The 26781-nt window shown below is 37.1% G+C and overlaps 1 protein-coding gene across 2 annotated transcripts in view; it reads right to left on the bottom strand.

Moving 5' to 3' along the window:
* Positions 1–286: 286 nt before the first annotated feature.
* Positions 287–26781, bottom strand: part of SLAIN2 (SLAIN motif family member 2) — a 40015-nt gene continuing 13520 nt past the window's right edge. Inside the window, exons 2-9 of one of the 2 annotated variants that reach the window (XM_027909032.1) lie at positions 24207–24355; positions 19995–20159; positions 18520–18681; positions 16924–17283; positions 14722–14859; positions 9649–9726; positions 4547–4856; positions 287–2924 (exon numbers count right to left, since the gene is read on the bottom strand). In XM_027909032.1, coding sequence (XP_027764833.1) covers positions 2858–2924; positions 4547–4856; positions 9649–9726; positions 14722–14859; positions 16924–17283; positions 18520–18681; positions 19995–20159; positions 24207–24355 — 1429 coding nt within the window. In that variant the 3' untranslated portion in view covers positions 287–2857. The remainder of the gene's footprint in view (positions 2925–4546; positions 4857–9648; positions 9727–14721; positions 14860–16923; positions 17284–18519; positions 18682–19994; positions 20160–24206; positions 24356–26781) is intronic. The other variant, XM_027909033.1, reaches the window with a different exon arrangement.

Raw genomic sequence — 26781 nt, forward strand, 5'->3', positions numbered from 1 at the left:
ATATAGTTTTTCACACCAGTCTGAATTGTGCACTGTCCTTCCAGAGCAGAGGCACAAGTCTACCTCAGTCTGTCAATGAAATCACAGATTTCACCCAAATACAACGTTGTACTCAGTTCATGTATTACAGGGGGCAGAAGTTAATGCTGGTAACCTCTGGAAAAGCAAATACAGTTCTTGAAAAACAACCCAACCAACCAAAAAACAAAAAAACTCCTAAAATAATATCCTCTAACTTTCTGAAAACTTTTAAAACCACTTTGTTTAAAAATAATGATCCAGGAAGTTTTTTGTGGTAAGAATATTTTATATATTTTTTTTACACTTTTAACACTTACAAAAACATTCAAACACAGGAAAAAAATTAAATAACTTTGGGAGCAGAACAAATCCTTCTGCCTACACACATACATCAATTCCAAGCTGTTGGCACAAAAAGTAATCCACATTCATAAAACCCTTACTACTATATCAAACATAAGTTAAGTAAATCATAGGCACTATTTTATCAAATCCATGTTTCCACAATTCTGCAATAAATCTCTAAACACAGAGCCCCATGATTTCCTGATATCAATAAACTGATAATGCACAAAGGCTTTTTAGTAAACAGACAGTCTGTCTTCTCAGGAAGTCATTTGCTGTATTTCGGGGGGAGCAGCAGAGAAAAAAAGTCCCTATAAAACTTAAGCTGAATTTACTCAAGCGATGAATTACTTAACTTAAGGAAACGTACAGTTTGATGCAGCCATGGTAAAACCCCCAAGATCGTCATCTAAACTGACTTTCAAAAGTTTAAAAGTCAATCAAGTGTTTGATAAAATCCACCAATTAAAATTAAGCTTTCTTCAATGAAGACCGCAGCATTGCTTTGTAAATGCTGAAATATAAGAACTGGGGCTTTAGTGAGAATATGCACATTTGGTCTAGTCCCCTCTCCTGCTGAACAGTGACATGAGGTACTGACATCCACTGCCTGTACCAGCGGGTGACTCAAGGCTAGATTAGTGGTATCTACTGCTCTGTACTGGTGCAAGGTAGTTTCTGCTGAAATCTGACTGAATTACAGTATATTTGATACCCCAACTTCAAAGTCTTAGCACAGATCTTGGTCTGAGGTGTGAAGTCATCCATCAACCCAAAGTCTGCTTGAGTGGTTAGAGCTGCACATTAAATCTCCACTCCTTTCTATTTGGTTTCTTCCAAGTCAAGTAGTATTGCATGGCTTTTCATCCAGGAAAATGTTAATGCTGGCCTAAAATTCAAGTGCTAGAATTTCAGGATTAGTTTTCCTCTCAATGGTGGGAGTCAAAATACAACAGCAGTCTCAAACTCAGACACTAATGGGGTTGAAGGCTACCTACCATCCAATCCAACTTGTAGTGTTTGTCAGTCATTGCACAAAGGATATACCATTCACATTCTCAAACTTAATCAACTGTACACCCAAAATACTGAAAAAGCTTCAAACAAAAATCCCTTCCATTTAACTAGTCCCACCCAATACAACTTTAGTTACAGATGTTTGCATGATGTCTTCCAAAACAGAAAACAATGGTTCAAATGCTAAATATATCAGTTGTTCTGAGCAAAATGTGTTAGAGTAAGTCAGAGCCACCAGAGGAATTTAATAGCTTGTAAACAGACATAGCAGGTTTCATACTCTGTTACCAGTAATGTAAGATACACATATGTAAGGCAAAGTACATATTTAAACACACTTACATGGGCAATATCTTCTGTAAAAATATTTACAATTTAAAATAAACCAATTTAAGAAATGGATGAAAGTAAAAAAATAGGATACAGAAAACTCCCTCATACCATGGAACATCACCTAAATGAATATCATTTGGCATCAAGAGTCAACTCATTTCCTTAGAATTTGTATGTTACAAGTGCATAGTTGTGTTTCCTTCTCTGTAACTATCAGCATCTACAGTTGCTGCAGGCTGCAAGCATAGCAGTATGATATTAGAACAAATTAACATTCTCACTTGCTCTCTCCTTTGTAAGGAAACCTGCTATTAAAAAAGTTTTTCCCAAATATTGAGCCTTGTGTTAAAAATGTGGCTACAGTAGCGAAGGCCATCTTTCCTGAGCCAGGAACTTTAAGGTTAGAAAGATTGTACAACTGATACTAAGCCCTTCTGGCAATCAAACATGTAAGAGCATGTAATGCCAATAAATCAACATAGGAAAGATGCAATCTATACTATTGCATTTGTGCTACATTCAAACCTTTGAATGTGATAAAAGCCATGGCTACGACCCGCTGTTCTGCCTAATCCTCCAGAGTAACTGCTGATTCTCCCTGAAGGATATATGTACCACTTGCCCCAACCAGGATCTCATACAATTGTTAAAAGCAACATTTCCCTAGCACTGTAGCAATCTGCAATCAGAACATTAGCTCTGATTAATGTAGCCTTGTTTCAATAGTACATATTCACCAATCTTTCTGCTGAAAACGATGTTTTGGACAATGTAGGTTGACAGTTATCCTTGCTGTTTTTCAAGATGGGCATTTCTTTGGCATTTGTTCGGTTTTTGCCCAGACATTGGCCACTCTCATAAATGCTCACACTGATACATTTTAAGCAAGCAAGAAAAAACCCCCAGAACTGATAGCAATTTAATGTAGAAGTGATTGTATGACCACCAAACATCTGATGTTAGATGTTATTAAAGTGCTGCTTTATAATCTCTGCCAGTTTGTGCTAATTAGAGACAGAGAGGTTTGGAATTTTTACAAATCCCAAGAGTCACATCTGAACAGTTTGTTTAATCAAGCTGTCTTTTAGCCTGGTGAGGAAGCATCCATGAGCACTGGAAACTCTGCATTACACTTTGCAGTTCAGTAGCAGCCGTCTTTCCAACTCTCATCTTTCACGTTGCCATAGGTTTTGGGAGCGGGTAATGATCTAAAATGAAATGAGATATTTTTCAGTTTCATATACAACTGTTGAAGACTCCATCTACAATACATAAGAATTTAAACATTTTATAAATAATTGAAATACATACTTCATTAATTCAATTCTCTACAACATAGTTTACTTAAACTCTGAAGTATTTTCAGTTTCAGATTGTATGTGTTGTATCTTGGCAACTACTATGTCAGGAAAAAAGGCTGAATAAATAGGCAGAAAATTTAGTGCTATTATACTCTGTGAAAATGCAAACTTAATCTGCTGACATCTGAAACAGGCCATTTTTTCAGTGATGTATATAAACAGGGAAATCCTTGTTTAGAATATTACATTTTGCTTACATCAAAATCTTGACATTCATAGATACTTCATCGAGTCCAAGTGTTAACCCAGCACTGCCAAGTCCACCACTAAACCATAGCCCTAAGTGCCATATACACATCTTTTAAATACCTCCAGGGATGGTGACTCCACCACTTCCCTGGGTACTCTGTTCCAATGTCTGACAACCCTTCTAATGAAGGATTTCTCCTGATATCCAATCTAAACCTCCCCTGGTGCAACCTGGGGCTGTTTCTTAAATTAAAAAAAATTAAAAAAAAAAAAGGGGAGGGGGCAATTCAGAAAAAAAAAGTTCAATAAGTGAAACACTTTTCTATAAGGCAAGTTGTGATTTGGACAACCACACTTCACTACTATGAACAGCTTCCTGGGAAAACAACTGCTTTTTATTATACAGAGTTCCATACTGCTGAAGCGCAGACTCAGAGTGCAAAGCAGTCAATACTGTGACAGTCACTTGGCACTTCCCTGCCCAGCACTCGCTGCAGAACAGAACTCTTCCACTTTGCTATTTACCACTGTTTTATCTTTTTTACTGTATTGGAGACCAATTGGTTTTCCTTTCTGTTTAAGGAGATTCTTACTGTTTCTCATGGATGACGGCTTCTTTGCGTCCGCTTCTGCTTGACATTCAGTTAATACTCGGTCTCCTTTGCGGTTGTTTTTGAAAAGACACTGATGTTTAGTAATTCCTACATCTGGGTGCCAGCACAGTTATGTTTAAGTTGAAAATTCTGTTTTGTCCTGTGGGTTAACTGCATTGATTTTTACTTTAGGTTTAGCATATGCTATGGATGTCTCCTCTGTCACTGTGCATCTTCCTTCTGGAATTTTTTAGCTGCTCAAGGAAAGAAACTGTTCTCCCCATGGTACCACTGCTGGAGTTATGGAGGAAAATAGTTCTGACTTCAGAATATGTCAGTGACACAAGTGAATTTTCATTTGCCAGCTATATTTTGATAACTTTCCACCACATGCAGACAAATCCTTGCTGCCTTCTCAGCCTGTACTAAGATTTTATTTACTTAGTTCAATATCTTACATTATTAATTTTACTTTCACTCCTTCACCTTTACTCTCCCATTCAAGTTCCTTTTTCTCAGTTTGGATTCAAAACTATTTTGGAAACACATGCAAATACTTCACATGGAGGTCTCCATATCTGTTCTGAAGACCTTGGGACCAAAATAACATTTGCAGGAAGGAGCAGCACAAACACACAACATACAAAATTCATTACAGAAACTTGAGACTGCCTGTCCCAGACTCACCTGCGAACAGGCTGTGCAAGTTTGCTACGAGGCACTGGGATGCCCCCCGTGGAAGGGGCACTGGGTCTGGGCAAACCACTCCTCATCCCTGCCGGTCTGGTGAGAGTAGTACTGTTAATACTGCTGGCAGGGCTTGGCAAGCCTGAGCTCTGGGCTGCAAGAGGCCCCGGTGAAGAACTACTGTGCGTCAGCTGTGTGACTTCTGGAGAGGCAACCGAACCGGGTCCATGGTTACTAAATGCTTTCACTGGCTGTCGCAGAGCCAGGGGAGACGGGGCCGCAGGTGAGCGGAATTTACTTGAAGAAGGTACTGGAAAATAAAATACAGAAATTACTTTCCGCTTAAATGACAGTATAACTGAAATTAAAAACTGGAAATTACTTTATGTGATTATACAAACAATATGGAATGTATAATGGAATACAGCCAATCAAGCAGCAATGAGAAACAGGAATTCAGATGTCTTCTTTGTCATGTGTTTTTGACATAACTCTAATGCCCCGTTTGCTTACTACAAATATTTATTTATCTGGATTTGTAAGTAATCCTAATAAGGCTATAACCATTATATCAATCAAATCAAAAGAAACAGAGGAGAAGGTATTGGTTAAGAAGAAATTTAACTGCTTCAGAAACACGTGACCCTAATTTCCATCCTGAAAGAAAATGTTGCAGAATACAGTACTCTAGCGTGAGACAGTATTTAAGTGAATTCAAAGTGTATGTTAGTCTTCAAAGATGAAATTCTGAGTGCAGAGCATCCTGATGTTTCTTTATGCTGTTCTTTTTAACCACTGAATTAGAATTCATCTAAAGATATGGTCACATCCCACATTTGCTGGCAGATGGAGAAAAAAAGTCAGCTGTCCTGGTTTCAGCTGGGTATAGTTGTTTGGGTTGGATTAAGGATGACATTAGCCAACCCCCAACACCAAAGAGGTTAAGGTGCTATGAAACTTAAACCAGACAACTGTACCAATTTATAGCCTTTCTCTTCTTACAAACATTAGCTAAATTATCAGTATAACTAATACCTGTTTTCAAATACTTTGTATCTAAATTAGTATGTAAGGTCTTGATATCAAATCGTTTCTGGAAAAGGTTAATAAGCCAGAATATTCAACAGTCCTTGGATAATGCCAAAACTTAAGCATAAATCTTCACAAGTATAAGAAATATTTTCAAATTATGCATAATGTATCACTAAACAGAATACTTAATTAACCCATAAACTTAGTAACTGTATGAAATTTCACCAGCTTTTCAAGCTGATTAAGGTTGGTCAGAGTCAACACAGGACAATCAAATCAATTATGGAGCTAAAACAAAATCATGTTTACATGTATTAAATTTGCATCAACTATTCTTCCCTCAACTACATGAATGTTTTAAACTGAGAACAAAGTTGCATCCTCTTTGACAGATATTGTACATAAAGAAGCTTTTATTATAATTTTATTTTATTATCATTTTATTTTCAAGGTAGATCCAACATGAGGAGTGAGAGAAGAGAGTAGTAGTGACAGGAATGTGGCATCCTAAGTGGGGTACAGAGGAAGTAGTAATTTTCAGGTTGTGTTTTAAAGCCATTTCTTATAGGGGATATCTAGGAAGATTAATATGTGCCTCATTACAGATGTTAATTGGATTTGATTTATTTCTCGATTATCCAAAAGGGCCTTTCCACTGACCAAACACAGCACGAAGCTGCTCATGGGAAAAGCTGACAAAAGAAGGTGGCAGAGGGGTCAAAAATACATGACAGTTGCTAAGTAGCAAGGAGAATAATTAAAAAACCTTAAAATAAAAACCTTGGCATCAAGCCAGAGGATGGATTAAGGAAAGCATTAACAACAGAATTTCTGAACAAGACGAACAGCAAAGTCCTCCTAGGACTAAGATAAATTACACATTAGAAGTTTCTAAAACGTGACCTTGCCTGTAACATTGGTGCAATCACATCTGCAGAATTTCCAAGTGACTCTACAGTGTAAATATAGGGAGCTTTTATCACTGAGCTTCTTGTTACAACGCTTGCTTGGAACACAAAACCAGCACCGTGTTAGTGACTACCAGCAGAGCAATGCCAGTGTATAAAAACTGAATACAGCTTTGGGCCTCTTAGAGGAGCAAGAGAGAAAACGTTTTTAGGTATGGAATATAAGCAACAAAAAGCTGTAACTGAAGAAAGCTTGTCACATTCCCAGTGAAAGTAAGCATCCAGTAAATTAGTCCTCTCTATTCTCTCTAGCTTTCTGCTGACCATATTCTACCACGCTGCCAGCTTGAGCTGTCAATTCATAAAACATTTCCTGTCAGCACAGCACTGCAGACATTGCTGAGAGCTGTATTCATTCTTGTACATAAAGGAATGAATTGTCTTCCAGAGGAGTCCACATGATGCAGTCTGGCAAACTGCCTAGAAATTTTGCTCTACAGATAAAGAATTTTGTCTTAGAGCAGTTCTGGATATTCATGATACTCAGTTTGGCCTATTTGTAAGACAGGGTCACAAGGAGTGAGGTACTGCCTCAATCAAAGACTATTTGATAACTGTGTATCCATGTGCAGTATTGAGCTGATCCATGGTTTTTAATAAAAACATGTAGACATGTTAAGGGTTGTGCTTAATAACTTCACCAAACTCCATCTTCTTGGAAACTAAACTAGAACCAATTACAATTAAAACATCTGGTAACCAGCAAGGGGGGGGGGGGGGGGGGAAGAGAGAGGAAAAAAAAGGCACTGTGCAGTCTTGACATTTAGATTTCCTACTCTCTCTGGATTTTGTCCTGGATTGGGGGCAGGGAGCACAAGATCTCTGTGTGGGAAAGTAGGATGCTGTGAAACTAAGGTGACTTGGACTCCAAGGCCAGCTGCTGCACACTGACTTGAAAACAGATTAAATTCTATTTCTTAATTCTAAATCACAGCCATCACGATGAGATGATTCAGACCAACATGAAACAAATGAGGTAAAACTATGGGAATCAATAAAAAACTGATCTGCCATATCAGTACAGGAAAGATGTGGACCTGCTGGGAGCAGATACAGAAGATGGATGAGCACCTCTTCTATGAAGAAAGGCTGAGAGAGCTGGGGGTGTTCAGCCTGGACAAGAGAAGTTTCTGGGGAGACCTTATATTGGCCTTTCAGTACTTGAAGGGGACTTACAAGAAAGATAAGGACAGGGTTTTTTTAGCAGGGCCTGTAGAAATAGGATAAGGGGTAAGAGTTTTAAACTAAAACAGCATAGATTTACATATATATAAAGGAAGAAATTATTTTCTGTGAGAGTGGTGAGGCACAGGAACAGGTTGCTCAGAGAGGTGGTGGCTGCCCCATCCCTGGAAGTGTTCCAAGGCCAGGCTGGATGGGGCTTTGAACAACCTGCTCTAGTTGAAGATGATCCTGCTCACTGAAGGTGGAGGTGGTTTGATTAGATGACCCAAACCATTTTATGATTTGATTGATACTGGACTGCTGTATAAGCTTTAGCAAATACTGTGTGGTATCATTACTGAGAGTTAGTTATTTGAATGTATTTTGAATTCTTTTACACAAAGTGGTAAAAAAAATCCAACATCAGTGTGAAAGGTGTCAAGCTAGGTAATGGACAGTATTTTAAGAAACTAAAATCAATTGTTGCTCAGCTGTTCATTCTTCTGAGACAAAAATCTTGCTTCATTACTGTTAAATAATGCTATACTCATGAGGATCTCAGATAAAAGAAAGAAAATCAATACATCAAGGAATATAAAGCAAAATAACTGAAAAGGACAGAAAGCAATTAACTGAAAGGGTCCTCATTTGCAGTAAGGAATGACAGCAGCTATTAATTGGAATACATAACTGGCAGTGCAGCATGCTCTGTTCCTCACTCTTTAGGGTTAGTAAGTTTTTACAAATAGTTAATTTTCTGTACATTCCCACAGCTTCAGACTAGACCATTGACTTAATGAGCGTTCCAGACATCCAGAAGAAGGCATGGCCAGCCCCAAAGAAAGCAAGAAAGCTTTGCAGAGGAATCGAGATGGTGGTCTTATGCCAAAGGAGAACACTGTGAGAACTTTTCTTTATTTGGTATGAAGTATTAGGAAAACTGTAGAGACTTCCTGTTAAGCCATATGAATCAGTTTCACTGCTGAACTTCGCTAAAACTTTCCGCATTGAATGAAGGTGACTCAAAGAAGCCAGCATTGTTACCCCACCGAGAGGAACACGTACATTCTGTCAGTCACCTCATGTCTGCGCAAATGACTCTTACAGTGCTTAAAGGAGCATCCACAGAGCGTATGAATTAGGCTCAAGTGAAATATGATCCTTAAAATGAGATCTTCTAAACTGTAATAGCAACAGACCATGCTTAAAACCAAAATCATTACCTTATTTTCTCTTAATGGTGAAACTGAGGCAGTGTCACATAAAAGGCTGACAGTTGATTAAAAACCAGATAAAATTTATCTAAGAGGGTTAGAGACTCAGTATATTCCATTCGCTTTTCAAAAAAAAAAAAAAAGCTAAGTTTAGCCATTAGGAAACTGAAATATTATACACAAGAGTCTCTAATTCCTTGAGTAAAAAAAAAAAAAAAAAAGAAATATAATTATTGTACTGTGGGGCTAACCTTCCAGTTTTGTGAAGAAAAGAGAAAGTAGAAGCATACACAAAACAAGCTGATATTCTATGCTCATCTTTTCAAGGAAAAACTCGTTAGGTTTTGGTTTTAGCACAAAGGATTGTATGTATATTTTTACCACTTTTGCTTTAAAAACTGTATTTTGCAATTAAAAAAATCCCTATCCAAATACAGTTGTAATGAATATGGATTTAGGAGTGTACTTTTCTAATACAGATTTCCTGATTAATGCTAGAAAGTCATTAATCCTTGGATTTTTATCTCAAAATACAATCTCCTATATAATGCAGAGTTTATTTTTATTATTTAGACCAAAAATTTAACTTTCATATAGCAAAGACCACTTGGTTAATCTCAACATGCAACAGCAATTTTATTAATCTAGAACATGTGAGATTTAATGCAGGCGAACAATCATCTGAGATTTGCTGGAGCTTGATAAGAGGTTGTAAGTTAATTACCTCCTTTTGCAGATGGAGTTGGAAGAAACTGTTTGGTTTTGAAGGCAGCACGAGGCAAATTTTTCTGCCTTTGCAGAGCTGTTGAAAGACAAGAAGTGTTATATTTGTCTAAGAAGATAAGGAAACTAAATTTACTGGAAGTTTCAGAATTGCATCCACTTGTGAAGCATCAAGGAACAGAGTTGAGTAAAACACTCAAAAAGCTGTTATGACTCTGGAAGTGATGGGGTTTTGTGAATGGTGCTTGCTCTTAATGGCAGAGAGTTACAGAGGAGCGTGTCAGAAATTTTGCAGTGCAAAATGCGCAGATTCAGTAAGAATAAAGCTTCTTGCAGGGCAAAAAGCCCAGAAATGCAAAAAAAAAAAAAAAAAAAAATTAATACATCAAAGGGAGAACAAGCCACCTAGCAAACATGCTACAGCAATATGAGTGCAAGATTAGATACAAAGATAAAAACTAAACTGTCATATTTGACCTAGCAAGACTAAACTTTTCATTTAAATAGTGTTTTCCAAAAATATTTTACCACTATACAAAAGCATAAATCTTTATCTAACGTGATCATCATATAAACAAATTGTGTTTCCCAGTTATGGAGACATAAGCCAGATGTCTTTTTTCCCACTCTTCAGAAGGGTATGCAAGAGGACTTAAACTTAAAATGAAGACTTAACACTAAGAATTATCAGCTGCCAGCATGTACACAGCGTGACGGAAACTATTTGTTATTGCTTCTTTGCTCCTGTGTCCTGACTTTTCTCTGTGTCCTGACATTCAAGGGCTGGTATTGCCTTGAAATGACCTCATTACCTACCAGTTACCAAGAGAGAAGCCAGGGTTCCAAGAGCTGCAGGATCCTGGCATGGAGAGAATTACCTATTGCCAAAAGGAATGCACTGACTCAGCACATTTTCACCGCAGCGTATTTAACGGGGGGAAGGAGGAAAGTAGTCAATGAAATAATGCTTTGCCTACACACAGTCTTTGTAAAACGATAATATGTGAATAAACTTCTCTGCTCACCTCAATGTATGGAGTTTTATACCAGCATAAAACTGATTGCACTAGCAAGGCTTATTTCCATAGTGAGAAGGAAGAAAGATGGGGGAACAACTGTGCATAAAGATCCTGACCCTGAGTAAGGAAGCTCAGTAATCCTATCACCAATCAGCGAATATCACTATAAAGAAGGTAGGGGAAGAACAATGAGAACCCTAACAACAGTAGTTAATCCTTTTCTAAACTCAATAGCATATAATAATTGCCACCACCCTTCCTACCCTTCAGTTAGTTCAAATTTCACAGTATTTTGAGAACTATAAAAGAAATTCCACATGTGTTTCAACATCATGCTGAAAATATGACTGGGGGGTCTATTCAGTTCAGTCTTAATAACTAAAACTGTCATTTTCAATAAACAGCAAAAAGGAATTAAAGTGTTCATAAACACAGTAAAATGTTGCCTGTGCATATTAAGAATAAAAACCTTATTCCTTCTACCAACTAGAATGTAATGCAAAATATGCAATTCTTATTCAAGTTCTGGCAGAAGGTCTTCCAAGAAACTTTTTTTTATGGCATATCCATCAACAGCCAATAAAGCACAGTAAGATCTTAAAAAATGAGCACAATTCCTAGAAAAGGACTGAGGCAGACCAGTGGCCAGTGTTTCAGTCCTCAAGTATTTCACTATACCATTTTTTACTGAATCAGTGTTTTTTGGTTTACCACACAGAATAAAGAACAGCTTCTTCCTTCGTATTTTGTATTTGTTTTGCCCTAATTCACTCAGATTTAAATATGCTACTGCACATGGCACTTTCTTCCCCCATCATTATTCACACTTCTTGCAAATCAGAGATGAAGGATGATATGGAAAGAATTTTAAACACATATATATCGAATTCCTTCCTTCTCAATGGAGACTCCATGAAATAGACACTCAATAGCTGAACATTTCTGTGCACTGAACTACAGTGCAAAAAACTTACGCAGTACATTTTGAGCAATGCTGAGGAAACGTGCAGTTTGAGATAAGCACAGAGTGCATACTTATCCACACCATTTGCTGCTCTTGAAGTGCTCTGTACGCTGTGACATTCCCTGTCACAAATGGTGCCCGCTGAATACATGTGGTTACTTATTCTTCTGATCAACCAAACTGGAATAGTTTCCTCAAAACTTACTCTTCCTCCTTTTACTCTGAACATGCCAAGCAGTTGGATTTTGGCAAGCAGACTGTCACTTTATTGATAGTTTGAACAATCTACAGCTCCTCAAGGAAGTATTTTATTTATCTCTGCTTAAAGATTTAAAATCCATGTGCTCACAGTGCCACTAAGTACAAAGGTGTCACACAATCCACTGGAAAGCAGGCAGCTCCTACATGGAAGCCATCCTACAAGTTCTACAGCTCTGCACAATCTATGTGGTGCAGGACCCAAGTACAGAGACTTCCCATCACTGACACTTTCAACAATTCCTATTCCTCAGGGAGCCCAACACAAGTATTACCATATCTCCCAGGGTTTTATTGTGAAATATTTACTAACTGGCATATAAAAAAGTTTTTTCTGCATGATGGCATGGAGAATCAGACGTAAATGAAGCTTCTAATTGTTATAACTGTTATTTCATTCACTCAATCTCTTTTCCAGAACAGTTTGGCTTGTTCACTGCATCGCACCTAAAACTTTAAATGTCAAATGTTTGCATGTTTTACAGTTGTACTTCTAAACATATTATACGTGTCTTCCCTCTCCTCTGTAAGCAAGTGTGTTCAATTTGCCTATATAACCATAAGAGGAATTCTCTTTTCAGAAACTTACTGGATTCCTAGCTCATTTTTGAATGCCAGCAACCATAGCAAGTTCAGTATTGCAGCCACAGCACATGTGCAAGTAAATTATGAACCGCAAATCCTTGACAAGGAGAAAAGTAGTGACTTCGGGTGGCAAGCCAGCATCCTTGCAAAGGTAAGCTCATGCAAAACTAGCAGGTGTATGAGGAAGCTTGAAATCCCAAGACCCAGAAATCATTGCCAAGGGAAAACAAAAATTTGCTGCAATTTAACAGTGCTTTGTGCAAAGTGACAAAATACAAAACAAATAAAACAAAAAGTATACAATAAAAAAGGACACAATTCTGGAAATTTTTATACAATGTACATTTTTGCAGAAAATTTTTTAATCCAGACTAAGCAAAGATACTTACTCATTGACTTCATACACAAACCGTTTTACGATTGTCAATAGCAAGACTCTGACAAACATCTGTAAGAGCAGGGAAACTGTAAAAGCTAGAAATCTGGCCTTTATTAATGATACTTCACTTCCATTTAAATGTAAGTTGGTCTAGAGCTGTTCACATTTGGGGAAATATTCCACGAAAGGCAAGCAAAATTTGCCTAATAATTTCTGTGATTCTTAATGCATCCACAAGTTGGAAAAAAAAAGAACATATAACCATAGTCACACCACTTTGGTTCCTACAATGAAGTCATTGACTAAATATTGAATACTGACACTTCTGTTGTCTGATCTATCCACAGAGTTTCACTGTGAATATACTTTTCATTCTGGAAATAGCCTTCTGAGCTGCCCTCTGGGCTCTTCCCTTCCCACTCCACTCTATTTTAAAACACCAAATAAAATCTGTACGGATTTTACCTACAAATAATTTTCCTTCATTTTCTTTCAGGTCATTTTGACTATTCTTCCTATCACAGAAATAGCACAGCTGGAGAACTACTGTCCAACTGCTGTGAATACTTTACAGTTCGATAAGCCTGAGTAACAGGTAACACTCCAGCATTTGAACTACACATGTGCCCTTTCAGTTGGAAATCCCACCTTCTGAGTGTTTGTGCATGGTGGAAGGAGGAGGGCAAGGCAAAAGGATGCTGGAGTAATCTATATGAACAATCTAAAGTCACGCTAACTTTTTTGACCACAGTAGGTATCATGTACCTGGGACTAACTGTCCACACAACCCTTACATCTTGTCTGAGTCACTACAAAGACAGAAATAATGTAGTATTTGGCATGGTCTGTATTCCATATTCTGTATTTAACTGTATTTGGTAGCATCAACACACTGTTTTATAAGTTTTAAGAAGACCAGCTAGGTTTGCCTGTATGCCTCCATTGTTTGTTGGGTTAAAAAACCCCTCTAGTTTAATTCAAAAATATTATTTTACATTTCCCATCAAATATTTAGATTCCTGATGAACTTTCATCATAGAACTTTTATAGTTCAAGGCTTTTCACATAATAATATTCATAATGTGTTCTTCCCTTTAAAATGTCACACAAGGTTATTAAATTCAGAAATTTGTTTTAAAATAAAACGGTCAGGAAACATTTAAACAACAGGAACTGGCAATATTGACATATAAAGAAACATTGAATATTTAAGTTTCATTTGCTTTGGCTTCTTTAAGGTCACCATTTTCAAGAGACTTGTGAGATTATCAGCATTCTCACATCAGCAGTTCACTTTTGGACAAAATAACCGACAGTAGTTCAGCAATGGGCCAATTTGTTTCCTGGGACACAGGTTCATCCAAACCTTTTCGAGGAAGTAACTGACACTTTAAAAGGTAAATAAAATCAGGAGCTGAATATATAATTTCCAGGTGCCAAAAAAAAAAAGAAAAAAAAGAAAAGAAACTGCAGACAAGGGTTAAACTTAAATGAATATTTTCTGATCAGGTTTTACTAGTTAAAAAAAAAAAAAAAAGCAATAAACATCATACAGGTGTTTTTTCAGAGCCTAGTAAAAAAGGCAGTTTCTGAGATTTCCAACTATTGTATTTATACTCTTTATATTACTGCTGTATATACTTTTAGGAAACTATGAATGACCCCTTTATAAGAAATCAGACTTTTTTAATATAATGAGTACCAGATTTTGTGTACCAAAAAAGCAGATTCACACAGGTCTGATTAAAAATCAGGATTAGCATCTCCAGTGTGGCATGCAATGTTTCACTTTGCCATGAAACTGGAAGACAGCCAAGTACCATCACTTAATTCTGAAATTTACACTGAAGTGGCACTAAAGGTACTTACTGGCTGAGGCTTGAGGTTGAATGCGAGGTATTCCTCCGTTTGGCACTTGAAAGTTTGAGTCACTTCTGCTGTTTTTCACAGACTCAGCTTGGATGTTAGATGTCCTGGACAGGTTTGGAAGACTACGCCTTAGTTTTTCTGTACAAAATAATACAAAGATACCACAACATGTAGTGTGATGCTGGACAAAGGTCAGGTTGTGAATTGGTAGCTGAACCCCAAATCTCACTGATGCAAAATGTTAGCCACATAAAGCTACACTGCGATTTAAAAGCATATTTTGTTACACTAATTCTTCTCAGATCTATCACATACAGAATATTTATCTATCTAAAAAATCAAGAATGTACATTTTTCACCCATGGTGAAAAAAGTCAAGCATATTGTGTTTTAAAATTGAAACATAACTGGATTATGATTCTCTAAGTTTTATTGTACTATTATGAAAACTGGATAGAAAAACTTAATTTGCAGTTTTACACAATTTTTGAATTATTTACATAGAAAGCTATTTATAACAGACTGCTTGCCTGAGGAGCAAAAACATAGGTATTTGAGTAAATTTTTGAGACTGCCTAGTCCCATATCAGCCCATTATACAACAAATAACAGCCACCCACTTGGAAAGAACCTCTTCATACGCAGCATTCAAAATTATTGAAGTGTCCAGTTATGCTTCATCTTTCACATATGACTTGACTATCTACTCAGCTAATACTGATTCTTCAAAGGCCTACTAATATTTGTACCATTGCTCACAGAATACAAAAAGATGCCATTGAATATTTCTCAAGTCTACAAGACATTCTGTGTATCTCCAACCCATGCAGAGCTGGGTTGATGACATACTTTGGACAGAAGACTGCAGATGCCTTGTCAGGATGAGTGGCCAACCTGATTCTGCAGAGGGATGCAGGGAAGAAGTATGTTAACCATGCACAAGCACTAAAGATGAAAACAAAACGACATCTTCACTGGCTGAATATTCCTACAAGTGTAATTTCTGCACTTTGCAACTCACACTGCAGTTGGTACACTGTGGAACCCTGTCAACCAAATTTCCCTCCAAACATTCTAGCAAAACAAACAAACAAACAACAAAAAACCTAAACATCTTCTTTTGGCTGCTACTGCATCAACTCTGAACATCCAAGCAACATTAAACAGCACAAAAATCACCACAGGAGAATTCCTTGGAAGTGTTTCAGAAACACATGATCACACACTCTATTTTGATCCTTCCAGTATGTGGGATACCAGCTTTTGGTACCTTGCCTCTCATGGGATATTTCTGTTGCAGCTCATCTAGCAAGCATTAAGACTTCCGTAAAATCCCAGAAAAGAATGGGAAAGGAATTTTCAACTAAGTCACAATATAATTGATTAGCTTTTGCTTTCTGGATACCTAAAATTTCCCCAAGCCACTATTACTAATAAGGGGAATTCTTACTGTTTATATGTATATCTTTTCTAAATTTAAGATTTTATTTACCAGATAAAAACTACATTTGCTGAAATGGGAATATGCTTGCAAAACTTCAGTCCAGTTAAAGGAGTTTCTGCCAGATTGCTACCAAGAAAAAGGTAGTCAAGAAGAAAAATCATACCAGGATTACATTATTTTGTTCTATGTCAATATAGTATAATTGCACTGAGTTTACTGCAAGCTTTTTTTTTTTTTTATTACGCAGCAGTTTACACAGCTTTGAGATATCTAAAATATCCAACAAATGCATGAGTAAAGTACTAGTATGTTTAAGGCCATGTTCATTGTCCAAGAGTTGAGAGTCCTGTGCTGCCAGAAGAAAGCATTCAGCTGTCTCACAGGCTACAAGCATGCATAAACTGCCATGTTATCCTCATCTGACCACAGTTACTTTCCTCTGCATTTTATTCTGTCACCTGCAAGGCCTAACCCTAGTGGTCAGCATTAGTTTCCCTTCTTTATTTTTGTGCATTTGTCTGTCAAGATAGACCTTGGTCACCATGAAACTTGATTATACTCAGTGCCGGATAATGTTCAAAATACATATAAGTCTATCAAATCATCTGACTATAAGGGTTCCCCAGCAGAACTTAAGCTTTACTTGCTCTGCTTTTTCTTCAACAATTCGGAGATTAAACCATGATGTTACACAGGCATATAGTCGTAGTACTGAACACAAACTAAACTATTTGTGTAACAGATTTGAGGCAGTTTACCTTCACTTTTGACATTACTAGTCTGTAAGTCTGTAGGATGGCCTTGAAGTGAAAGACGGGGTTGCTGTAAACGGCTAATCATAGGCTGTGGCGAGGCTCGACTGTACTCTATGCTTCGAGCAGGTGAGCGGGAGCGAGGTGAATTTCTTGGAGATTGTTTTGGTGAAGGCCAGGGAGAACTGCGAGGTGATGGTGAGAACCTGCTGACAGCAGGGTGCACTGTGTGATGTGTGCCATCTTCCTCATCTTCTAAGCTCTGCGCATCGAGCTCCTGGTCGCTGAACGTGCCTCGCCTTGTAGAATTGCAAGAGGAACCAGAACTACGCCGAGAAGCAGTTGCTGCGTACTCTTGCCGGAGGCCTGGCAACAATGAGAACATTGTTTACTTGCTTTCAGCCCACAAATGGTGCAAACTAGAGACAGTGCCTACAAATATCTACGCAGTTCTCAATGCAAATTTGGCTCACCTTTTATTTGAGGCATTACATAAATTCAGACTAGTACCAAAAAGTTGTCTACTAGCTAATAAGGACTTGAAATAAGTAGGTGAGCACATTCCGTTTCCTAGTACAGCAATCATCAGTATAGGTGTGTTGTGTACTTACTTGTTCGTCTCCTCTCCCAGGCTGGATTTGAGAAACACAGGCTACACCCTAATTTTGGTATCATACAACATCCTGTAACAATTATAGCAGCCACAATGAAATGTCTCTTGCAATATATTAGTTAATGTAACCAAACAAGCAACACGATAAGCTACCCCCAGAGAGTCTAGAGTTGTTAGATCAAGTGTGGTGCCCACACGCCCGGGAGTACACAAAACAATCCACTGGTGGACAGGAGAAAAATTTGTAAAACCAGTCTTTTAAAACAGCATTTATTTTGTCTTTATCTCATACTTTTAAAATTTATAATTTTGCACACATTTGTGCATTTTTGTGTACCTAATATATTAGGGTAGCACATGTACGTAATTTATAAAGAAATACATTTGGTTTTGGTTTTTATAACTGCTAAGGATACACAATAGTCAGGAGACCACCCAGTTAGACAACTGAAATTATTACCACTTTCTGAAAACTCAGAGGGACAAAAAGACAGTCTCAACTAAAGCTATAATAAAGGAGAGACATCTACCTAAGTGCTTTTTTTAACTATTTTTGCCATAGTGATTTTACATTTTGGTGATTTAAACTACGGTTTAAGCACTGATGTCAACAAGACTGGATTACATCAGGAAGGCATATATCTCCTGAGAAGAAAGGTGACAGGCAGTAGTCCATTCTAATCACCATGCTTGTAGCAAATACTCTATCTTACAAATTCATACTCTCCAGCACTTTTTGGCCATTGTTCCTAAAGAACAATCCTGCACAGCAACTTCCTTTCCTTAGCCTGCAGTCTTAAGTCTTTAACTAACTTTCCTGGGTCATCTACACTTGTACATTCACAGTAGAATCTACATCCCTTTTCCATTACTGCTAAGCAAGTGCTAGTGGAGTTATTCAATAAAAACCCCCAATGGCTCCACTTGGTTGTTTGGGGGTTGTTTTTGGTTTGGATTTTTTTTTTTTTTAAAGAAAAAAAGCCACTTACTTTCTTCCTGCATTCGTGCTAAAATTTGCACATCTGTAACATCATTTAACTTGTAATTAGACCCAATAGAGTCTTCATCCATCTCTGATGCACTTAATTCACTGTCCAGAGAGGACTGTGGACTTAGAGGAGGATTTCTATCTCCTGAACTTTTAAGATGACCTGTGGAAAGAAAATAAAGTAAAAGGAAATGTTACTTTAAAAAAAAAAACAAAAAACAAAACACACACACAAAAACAAAACAAAAAAAAAGAAGCTGCATTTCCTTTCCTAGTAAAAGAACCACCAATCTGAAAACAGATTATCTCTGAGACATTTAGTCTGACAGACCATTTGAAACATTCGATTGCTAATCTAGGGTGAAAATTTAACTTTCAAAAGCAGAGCTTAGCCACTACCTTCTATAAATGGGCAACTTCATTAAATCATTGCAATGGTAACTAAACAAATTAGTGGCATTTAGTCTGGTCTATCATACCATGTTTCAACTGCTATGAAGTTTGCACAGCTCTACAAACAAAAGCAACCGCATACCTGGTTCCATTTGTACTTCCATTCTCACCTCTGCTTACTACCTTGTAAGACATGAGTTTGACAATATTTTTCTTAATGGTAAGGACATGCTGGTCCAGTGAATATTGATTCAGTTTCGAATGCTTAAAATACAGTTTATCTGAAAATACTATCTGTTCCACATACACACCTTTGCTAAACTATAACATGGTATAACAAGGAAAAACTCTTCCCGTTTGCTGCCCTCTGGCTGATATCCCATCGCCTGTTACATCTCTGTCCTACCCAGGCAGACACACCATTATAGGACATAATGCAGAGCAGAGTCAGAGAGATGAAAACAAAACCTGAGTAATGGCTCTGGTGCAGTGCAGGCTTCTCTACAAGTCCACAGTGAACTACAGAGAGTTGGACTGTCAATGCAGTGCTTTTTTCACCTTTGCTGTAAGCTAACTTGAGTTAAAGTATATACAGTAAACCAACAGTATGACTTCACATCTCAGAGGTACTGATGGATACATTGCATACCCAATGTTTCAGTTAGTAAACCTACTGTGTACTAACTATTGCAACTGTAGTTATAACGACTTCAAAACTATCAACACCCAAGTTTTGAACACCTACCATGCAACTTACATGCCGGTCAATGCCAGAAGCCACTTACTGACCTTGGGACTCCACAGGACTAAGGCTCTGTGTTTAATCTAACTGCCAGTATACATTAGTGATTTTTTGGGACAAGGACATCCAAACAAAACATTTTCAGTATCTCATGTCAGAAAGTCTGTAAAAAAGGCTTTCCTAAAAAGCTTAAATACTGCATGATACAAACATCCTACAAAAGACTGACAAATTTTTGGTTTCTTTCTTACTCTAGTTCAATGCAAAGGTCATCTATCTGAGCACGTCTCTGAAAGGAAGAGGAGGAAGAAAAGAGCGAAAGACTAGACACAGACATTTACCTGAGGTACCAGGAGGTATGAGCTGTTTCACTAAAGCAGATTTCACTGGTGTTGAGGAGGGAGAGTTAAAACCACTGCTGTAGGGGCTACCAGTATTTGGACTATAGGAGCTTGCGTAACTGACCGCACTGAAAGGGTTGCTGTATAAACTCTGTCTCTTGAGAGCTGTAGGAAAGAGGAGAAAAGTGATGAATTATACTGAAGGAACCAATGAAAAATGAATACAATACTATATGGTATCTTCAGTGTGATTTAATAACTATACAGTTCAAGTAGAAAATTTCAGACACCAGGAAGTTTTTCAGCTGATTTCTTCGCCCCCCAGATATAACCATACCGTGAAAGGAGTGGGAGAAAAGGACAAGACAAGATGGTGGTAAGTACTTTCATCACAGCACTCAGATCTTAGATCACTACAGCTGATCTCTTCAAGATGCCCAGTGTTGGTGCTGGGAAGCAGGAGACAGCAGTAGCTAAGTTACACCTAATGTACAACCTATGCACAACTGCATACAAACCAGAGCACACCATGAAGCTGAGTTCTCCAGAACTCACAGACCTGTGCAGATCTCACAATACTTCCACAGAACCAAGCAATACCACCTACAAAATTTCCCTAAGCATATGCTAAAATGAAAAAGCATTAAGCCAGGCAAATGCTTCTGTTTATATTTCTGGGTACCATGAACCTACTGGGCTAAAGCAAATTGACTGTAGGGATTATTCCTTTCTGTTCTAATGACTTAGGACTTTTTGTCCACAAGTTTCAACCTCATATATAATATAAGATCTAAATTAGGTACTTTCCTTTGCCATTTACTGTAAATATTTCAATGCTAAAGTACTTTCAGATAAATTTTAACCACTAGCAAACATCTTCCGTATGATACTGTAATCCCCCCAATTGCCAGGTGTATGATTTGCATAGTTACTTAATTGATTATTTTGTTCAAAAGTTTACATTTTATTTTAATATAATAGAGAATGGAATTTTTACAGGGGAAGTGGGTACCAAAGGAAATTTGAGTACTTTTAGAAAAAATCAGTTCCTTCATTATTGAAAGTATATTTATACAGAAATGTATAAAAGATCAAATAAAACTGCAAAACAGTAAGCTGAAAGCTAGAGATTCTAATTTCATGGTATGTAAGTCTAGATTAGATTAAGTTGCAGCTCACCACCTAGCTGCAGAAAGTAAGCTATTCAGAGAATGTTGTGTGACATTTCTATTAGTGAAAATGGGCTTCAATAAGCACAGTAGCAATTAGGCTATGGATAGTAGTGGACAAAAAAAGGAGTTGAACTCCAATTTATTTACTAAAAATCACTGCTGTTTTGACATTACGAGAAGCCAAATGAGACTACAGTTGCGTGAAATGCTGCTTTCAGCTCCTCCTCCTCCTCCCTTTGCTCTTAATTGCTACACCTCCTCAGCTGTCCAGTACAAACAACGGTGGGGCTGTGCTATCATCTGGCCTACTAAAGTGGATTTAAGTTAAAAATACCTACAGTGTTTTAACTGATGGCATCACTAAGTAAGTTTTTAGTAGTGCCCTAAAAAAACATGTCATCCAACCAAGCCAATGGCAGAATGCAGCAGAGGCAAAACCAGTAGAACTTAAAGTTGACTTTGAAGAAAATTCCTAAAATTACCACTTGTGCAAAGGTACTTTCTAAACCAGTTAGTATACACCAGTATTTTAGTTAGAGTGAGAAAACAGCTACAGATGAAGAACGGAATGATTACATTTCATCTTTCACTACAAGACTTAGACAATATGCATTAATTTCACCAATTAGTGAATTCAGTGAATTCTAGCAAGTATTTTTGAGGTACTTCCACTTTATTTTGAGTGTCAGAAGGGAAATATCCATTTTCTTAAAAGCTCAGTTAACAAAATCAATAATTACAACTCGTTATATTCTGACTGACTTACAAAGAAGTCACTCCTTTGATAGCAAGTTCTGGCATTCACATAGGAATCCTAAAGCATCTGAATCTTTTTTCTCACGCTGAAAAAAATTTACTTTTCATCTCTTGCAGAAAGTGTCAGTAAAAAAACCTCTAAAATGTAAGACTGCACAACAGTTCTTTTGTACTTATTACACAGACAAATATTTTAAAATACTAACACAAATTAGAAAACAATCGTACTACTGTATAACCCTCAAAACAGGCTCTTTGTACATACCAATAATGATACAAAATATTTGATCACACAGATTTCTTTAGATGAAAGTAAGCATACTTTTGCTACATATAAAAAGTTTGCTCTGGTACGAGATGAGCTGTGATATGTACAGTAGTTTTCATCCTAACTAATGCAAACTTCTACCTTCCTCAGCACTGTACATTTTCCCAGAAAAAAAAGCTGGACTCAAACTCTTTTCTGGCCCAGAACTCCTAAAGGTTTTCCAACAGGGATTTCTGTAACTCAGGAAGACATTGCTATTTAACAAACAGAGAAGTGTTCTTTATTAGGAGTGTCAGACAAAATTAGCATGACCGATAACTCATTTTAACATTAAAATGATCCTATATTGGATAAAACACTAGCTTACAAAAGATTACACATTAGCTCTCAAAACACCAAAGGGGATGGCTGATGATCAATAATTTTATATTAGTGTTCATCTCTTCCACCATTAGTATTTTCCCCTATTAGCACTTTAGATGAATTGCAGTATTCTTTCAAGTCTCACTGCCAGAGGCAGATTCTCAGATCTAAGGAAAAAAAATGAGGTAAAGTTACCTAAAGATATTGTTTGAATGATCGAACTTTCAAATATGTGCATTTCATAGGGAAGTTTCCTGCCATTCAGCTTCAACCATGAATTTTTAAAGATATACCCTAAGGATAACAGAATTTGTGGTACTTCTGGAAGACTTCTACTCATTTATGAAAAGAAGCTAAACCATGAAAATAATTAGGTCAATCAACAGCTATCCAGTCTTAAATATTCAGTAGTATTCCAATTCCCAAACTTGGATCATCATTTGTAAATCCCTGTGATCTGGGTACTTTTCTTTGTTTAGAATTTCAGTCTTTGCCTGTAGCAAATCATGTATCCTGTTAACTGTTCAGGAAAATTTTTAATAGACATTTGTCCAGGCAGCATAAAAAAACCACAAGAAATAGGAGAAGATCAAAGGTGACTCATACTGAAGGCACTTTTACCACTATGTCTATGATTTTTATAAGAATAAAACATGGATTCAAATTTTATTAAGAACAATTTTAGTGCAAACCAGAAAAAAGACTGAATTGCTCCAGAAAAGGATCCAAGGAAGGGAAAAAAGTTACAGTCAAAAAAACTCAGCACACAGTTTACATATAAGCATGCAAAGAAGGTGGTAGTTGGGAACACTCCTGGAGCTGTGTGTGTTCACTTACTCCTAGTTCAAGTCCACCTGTTCTGCAAACTACTGAACATAACAATTAAAACCGCAGCAGAGTGCAGAAAGATGGAAATACAGGGAGAGAATTGCTATCAAATGCAAGTAAGTTGTCTCAAGAGAATGTTTTAAAAAATAAAAACAGGTTCCAATAAAGAAATTGAAATAAAGCAAGAAAGCAGGTGGACAGAGAATTCTAATCAGTCCTTCAACATTTTGCTCCTGGTTTGATGTAAAAAGTGCTGCTAGTAGAAGAATGGAGAATGTAGGCTTTCATACTCACAGAGTCAAACACTCCAGTTTTGAATGTAACCAACTAATTTGTATCAAGGAAGAATCATGAACTTTGGGGTTTTTTAATCTGATTGTAACAAGATATTAAGTTGCTGGGGACGGGAGGAAAAGAAATCACTATTACCTCCCCAGGGTATTCACAAACTTAAGCCTGAGATGAAATAAAATAGGTTATCTAGCAAAAAACCATGTTAAGATATGTCAAGCACCTAACAATTATGATAGTTTAATACAGGCTTCTATTTTAAAATAAGACACAAAAACCTTCAAGTTAAAACCACTCTTTCTTCCTGAAAACATCTGCCCAAAACTGAAATCATGACTCACAATCTAATGCCGCCTTTTCATTTCATTCATACATTTCAGAAAATGAGTCGAATTAATTACTCCTTGTAAAACACAACAAAAACTTAAGACACAAGTAATTGCTGAATGTCTTATCTCACAACTATCAGCTAATTTGGACTCTGTTTCAGAGTAAATACATAAAACTCAATGGCTTTAGTGTGCAGGAACTCACCTGACATTGTTTGTTCCAGCCTGTGGATCAGTGACTTTTTAGCACATTCAACGTCAGGACTTGGGTAATCCAATACCTGCCTGCACCAAACTAATGGACTGACACATTTTTGCCCTGGAGTCAGTTTCTTCTTTGGAGATGTATATAACCTGGAAAAGAGGGGAGAAAAAATCATATATGAGGACAAATAAAATGAGCAAAAGATCAGGCATGAAACAAAATACCACATACTATGCTATTTCTATTTTCATACTCTATCTATACTTTATAATACAATCTCAAAAGAAAGCACAAATTTTAGCTTAAAATTAACTTTTTTGGATACAGCATAGAAGTGATAACATATGGCTACTCAAAGACTTCTGGCAAAAAGTGCTGCCTGTCTTGCTATACCAGGAAATACCTGACTGATATACAAGGGAAGAAAAAAAAAAAAAAGCCTTTTCAGACACTTAAGGCATATGGACAATTTCACTGTATCACATAAATGCACAAATCAGGATTATCTTTTCAGATTTAAGTCACATTCAGCTGAAAGAAGGAAATAAAGCACTAAGCAACAGGGAACTGTTGTTTTCCTAACCAAAGATGTAGCAAGCAATTATCATAACAGCCAAGGAGCAGTGCTACAGTGCATAAAACATAACTACTATTTCAGTAGCCTTGAACAATAAGCATTTTATTTTTGTTTATGATTTGTATCCTACCATCTGATCCTTTCATTTTCTTCAGACAGAGAACAAAAGGACTACCTCTATCCTAAAGGGTATACAGTCAAGCATCAGAAGCAAGGAAAAAGAGCTAATGCACATAGGAGAGTAGAGAGAAACAATGAGATCATATTCTTTTGAGGACATGCTGAAGCCTTTATCTCTCAGCATCTCCATTAATTTATTTTAACATCACATTCTATGACTGAAGAAAGTAGTATTCCAGCTAAAAGGCACTAGAAATTTAGCTGAATTCTCCTCTTTCAACAGAGAGAGTAAAGGAAAAGTCATAACCAATCACACATTCAAAACAGGGATGCTTAAGCCTTACTTTGGACTAGAACCAAACTTGGAAATGTGCTTCAGCAAAGACAACAGTGAATTGCAAGATGTACAGCCAGAACTAGAGCTTACGCATATGCAAGAACAGCTAAATGAGTGTTTCTTCTAGGAGTAATGACAGACTTCATGTTCCAAGTGAATATGATTGTATGCCACATACTGTAACTTAAAACATCTGACAGTCTAATCAGCCATGCTTCCTTACAACACAGACAGCAAAAAATTGTTTCCTTTATGCCAATGACATCGACAACAGGAGAGTTATTTCCCACTACTTTTGTCGTTACAAGATTATTAGCTGATCTTTCCTCTGTAATTCTAGAACTGAAACTGTTTCTTTTATAATAGCTTTAAAAGATTATTCTTTTAATTACTCCCATTACATTCACTTCTTAAAAAAGCTTCCCAAGAAGCATGATTATAAAATCACCATGAATATCTCACCCAAAACACTGATATTTGTTTAGAGCTCGCTCTGAAACCCTCTGCCCTTAAACACTGGAATTAGCAAGCTATGCTTGCAAATACAGGAAACAAGATTTTTATTAGCTGCCAGGTTTTCAAACAAAAAAGGAAGCTGTTTGTAACAAGGCAAAAAGCCACTGCCACCTATTGTAGTTCAAGTGGTTTATGCTCTGGCCAGTATCATGGTATAAATTATTTTCAGAAATCCTTACAATCTTCACAGGCACTCTGCCCACAAGAAGAGCTGAAAGCCCATCACATATTTATAGCCCTGAAGATCCTTGAAAAGAACAAGAATCACATAATTTTTACAGATCTGTGTAAACAATTACAAAATTTTCTGTACTTTTGGCAATTATCTCCATACAGTTAAAAATAATGTTCAACATTTGCTTTCTCTCTAACAGTCTGAATTTACTGTCTTTTAAGCACTTATTTGCCTATACTCTTTTCTGTCCTAAGGTATGTTTTTACAATACACAGAAGTGTCAAAGGCAACAAAGCCAACTTGTGTCCTGTACACACTCCCTCCTAGCTCTCTGGATAGGTGACGTGCCTTGCTGTCTTTGAGAAGTTCCATGCACATGTGAGGTGTTTACAGTAATACCCAGTATAAAAGGCATTAAAGGGCATGTCCTCTTTGAGAGACATACAAAGGGGGCACCTTCAACAAACCTACAAAACTGCTCTAATGAAAATTGCACCTGGTATTTTAAGCTTCAACCCATTATTTTCTGCAATTTCTAGCTGTTGCATTTGTTTCACAAGTAGTTTATTTATCGAAGCAAATCCAGGCTCACACAGCTCCCACTTCTTCACCTTCCTTTCTAACCAAACATATATTGCATATTCTCCCACCTCTTTCCAGTCAATTGCTTTTCCTTTAACAGCCTTTGTTTCAGAACTTCAAAAAAAGGACAGAACTTCAGGATATACATATTTCATGCAACTCCACTACCGCAGGACACACACACATGTATTTTGATGTTGTAACAAATCAGCTCTTTCAGGGCAGTTTCTTGCACATCATGCAATTATGAAGCCTCATTACAAAGCAG

The sequence above is a fragment of the Empidonax traillii genome, unplaced genomic scaffold (genome assembly GCF_003031625.1).
Source record: "Empidonax traillii isolate 1590-97213 ecotype Southwest subspecies unplaced genomic scaffold, ASM303162v1 scaffold1919:size95438, whole genome shotgun sequence".
Taxonomy (NCBI): domain Eukaryota; kingdom Metazoa; phylum Chordata; class Aves; order Passeriformes; family Tyrannidae; genus Empidonax; species Empidonax traillii.